Below are 3,152 nucleotides of genomic sequence, written 5' to 3' on the forward strand. Positions count from 1 at the left end.
ACATTTCATATTTGTGTAACATAGAAAAGTTACGCAAGTGGTAGCAATTTTTAGAGGAATAAAAACAAAAGTCTAGGTTTCCTCTTTCATTTGATTAGCTCCCAATATCTACAGGCACTGTCGATTCTTCTTCCCAGATATTATGTGCAGGCAAAGACCTCATTTCATCTCTCTCCTTCACCCCATCCCCATGGTGTAGGATCCCTCCCATCCATTCCTAACAACCTCTTGGAAGTCCGGAGGTGGGGGCGAGCGGATAGGTTATTTTACCATATAAACTTCCACTAACCCTGAATGTCCTGGATGCAATGAATTCTGAACCACGATCATTCCATATTAGGGAAACAGAAGGGCAGGGCAGCTTCTTCATTTTGTCTTCATGTTTCTGTTCTCTCTGCCTATAATTTTGTTAACAGTATTTATATCACTGTTCTGTAATAATTGACATTTTTCTTGGTTTCTCTTTTAGATGGCAAACTCTTGTGGGCAGGAAGTGTACCTTGTACATCTCTGTAGCCTCACTGCCTATCTAGCAGGTCTAGAAGTGTTCAGTCAATGTTTTTCCTTCCTCTTCCTCTTGAATTGTCAAAATTGTAACCAACCCACAGAGACGATGCTATTAAGAAGGACTTTCAAGATCCAGCTTAAATGTCAGTTTCTCCTTGCAGCTGTTATTAATGCCCTGACTAGAATCTCCCACAGTTTTCCCACCATTGCTAGAACCTGTCATATCCTTTTTTACCCAAGTTTTCAGGCTTTGGACCTGAGATCAGATCCTGCCATTTACCTTTGATCTCAGGCAAATTACTAAATCTCTGTAACAACAACATCAACAATAACACAACTAATACTGACCATGTGCCACACATTGTTCTAAGAGTGTTATATGAATTAATTCATTTAATCTTCACATCAACCCTACGTTTGCACAACACTGTGAATGCAATTAATGTCACTGAGTGTACACTTAAAAATAGTTAAAATGGTGTATTTTATGTTATATGTATTTTACTCCAATAAAAATAAAGGTAGACACAGAGAAGTTAAGTAATTTACTCGAAGTCTCACAACTAGTAAGTAGCAAAGCTACCTCAGAAGTCCAGCTTCAGAGTCCATATTCTTAACTTCTATACTGTATTGCTTCTCACAAAGTCTCATTTTCTTCATATATATAATGGGAATGACATTATCTATCTCACAGGTGTATAAAGTGCTTCACACATAGCAACAGTGCAAAAAAGCTATTGTTTTGCCTTAGTCCTTTTCTACACATTTATGTTCCTTGAAGGCTCAGTCTGTCTTATCTTTGCACTTCTCTCACTGCAGTTAGCATGGGGTACAATAAAGAGCAGATCTAAAATAAATATTTTATTCAGAGAAATGTCTGTGGCACCTAGAAATCCAAACATGGATGAAAAAGACAATACTATACAAGTGAGAATTTTGAAGTGTTATTATAAAGACATAAACTAACATTTTGTGCAAGTTGAAAAAAAAGATCAATTCTGACTTAGGGAACATGTCTAAGTGGAGGTGACACTGAGCTAGCCAAGGCCTGAAGGAGAGTAAGGAGAGGTTGTATAACCACTTCCCTAAATGGCAATTACAAATAGCTCAAAACACAAGTCCAATGGAAAAAAAAAAAAAAAACTTTAATAGTGACATTAAGATAATCCTAACAGTAAAATACTGTAAAAAAAAATCCGATGCAAGTAAAACTACGCTCTATAGACACACTTGGTGCAGAAAACAAAAACGAGCCCCCTTTTCTAATGATTAAATAATTACAAAAGTATTCTCAGCACCATTTGGCATACAATTTAGAAGGTCAAGGCAGTGTAAGGTTTAATGACAAAATCAGGAGACCTAAACTTCAAGATCCCTCTGCCACTGACACTGGACACTATAACCATAGATTCTGAGGGCTGCCACCTTAATGCTAAGTGGACTCAAGGGCAAGTAGTGTAACTGTTCCAACTCTGAGCTCAGGGTGGTCCAAGTTAAAGTCGGTGCAGCCCGCTACAGCCCGGCTGTACTAGAAAGGGTCGCAGGGACTGAAGGCAGCACAACGGCTTTTGTGGGGCATACAATCGCCTTCTCGAGCGCCCCAGAAGCCTAAGTAGCGGTGAACTGCTAAACCTCCTCTCGCTGGAATCCATCCGAAGTCGCTCCGATTGGACAATCCAGGAGTCGGCCGACTTACAATGTCTAAAACAATAAGCAACCTCAACTCCCACCTACAAAGATCCCTAGGGTTTCATTCACTCCCCTGCCTCGTTAGGAGAAATGGAACATGAAAACACCGCTTCCCGCTCTGCCCCAGGTAGGCCGCGAATCAGGTGGCGGCTAAAAACAGGGGGCAGACAAAGCGGCCTCCGGCCACTGACTCCAAAGAAAGGGAATGATCCGGGCATCAGACTCGCTCAGGCCCTCACACCGGGGCCCAGGGGTCCGCCGGACCCCGCTGTAGCGGCGTCGAAGAGACAAGGAAGCCAGGTGAAACAGAGGACGGCCAAGCTCACCTGTCGCTTGTTCATCCGCCGCACATCGTCCAAAAAGTCTAGAGACAGCATGGCGGGGACGAAGAGCAGGACACGGACAGGAGAGAGGGATCAATGTGAACCAGCGGGCGGAACGGCTGGCGCACGGGCCAGGCTCACACTGGACGGGACGCCGCAGTGCCTGCACTTCCGCTTCCGGGGCGGGAGCCGGCACGGCCCTTCCCCTTGCTGTGGAGAGCAGACAAAGGGAACCGCAACCCTTCTAGTCCAGCCTCCTGGCCTGGCCTCGCCGTAGGAGGACTCTGCCGTTCCAGCCCTCGCCTGCCCAAAACCGGCTGGATCCCACTCCGGCGCTGAGCCCTGCGGCCTTTGCGGAGGCGGCGACCCAGGGTTAGAGGGGAGGCAGCCCTGCCACCTTCGAAAGGCGGGTCCTCATGCACACCTGGCCAATCGGGAGCGGTCTTTCCGGTCTGGGCGGGCAGAAGCCATTCCTGAATGGCCGGCGCGTTCCTGCGTCCCGGCCCTGGCCTGGGTGTGGCAGTTGACGTGTCATCTGGCTGTGCATTCTCAGGTGGAGCTTGTCTTTCCCGCGCTACGGGAAGCTGACGATTGAGGAGCTTTCAGTAAGTGCTTTTCGCGCAAGGGTGGGCA

General features: G+C 46.3%; 1 protein-coding gene across 1 annotated transcript in view; it reads right to left on the minus strand.

Annotated features, from left to right (window-relative positions):
* The window catches only part of SEC11A (SEC11 homolog A (S. cerevisiae)), a 39,172-nt gene extending 36,276 nt beyond the window's left edge, over window positions 1–2,896 (minus strand). The window contains exon 1 of the mRNA XM_012643759.1: window positions 2,523–2,896. Within this exon, the coding sequence (XP_012499213.1) occupies window positions 2,523–2,573 (51 nt within the window). The 5' untranslated portion in view covers window positions 2,574–2,896. The remainder of the gene's footprint in view (window positions 1–2,522) is intronic.
* Window positions 2,897–3,152: the final 256 nt, after the last annotated feature.

Source organism: Propithecus coquereli, unplaced genomic scaffold (genome assembly GCF_000956105.1).
Source record: "Propithecus coquereli isolate 6110/MARCELLA unplaced genomic scaffold, Pcoq_1.0 Scaffold20, whole genome shotgun sequence".
NCBI lineage: Eukaryota > Metazoa > Chordata > Mammalia > Primates > Indriidae > Propithecus > Propithecus coquereli.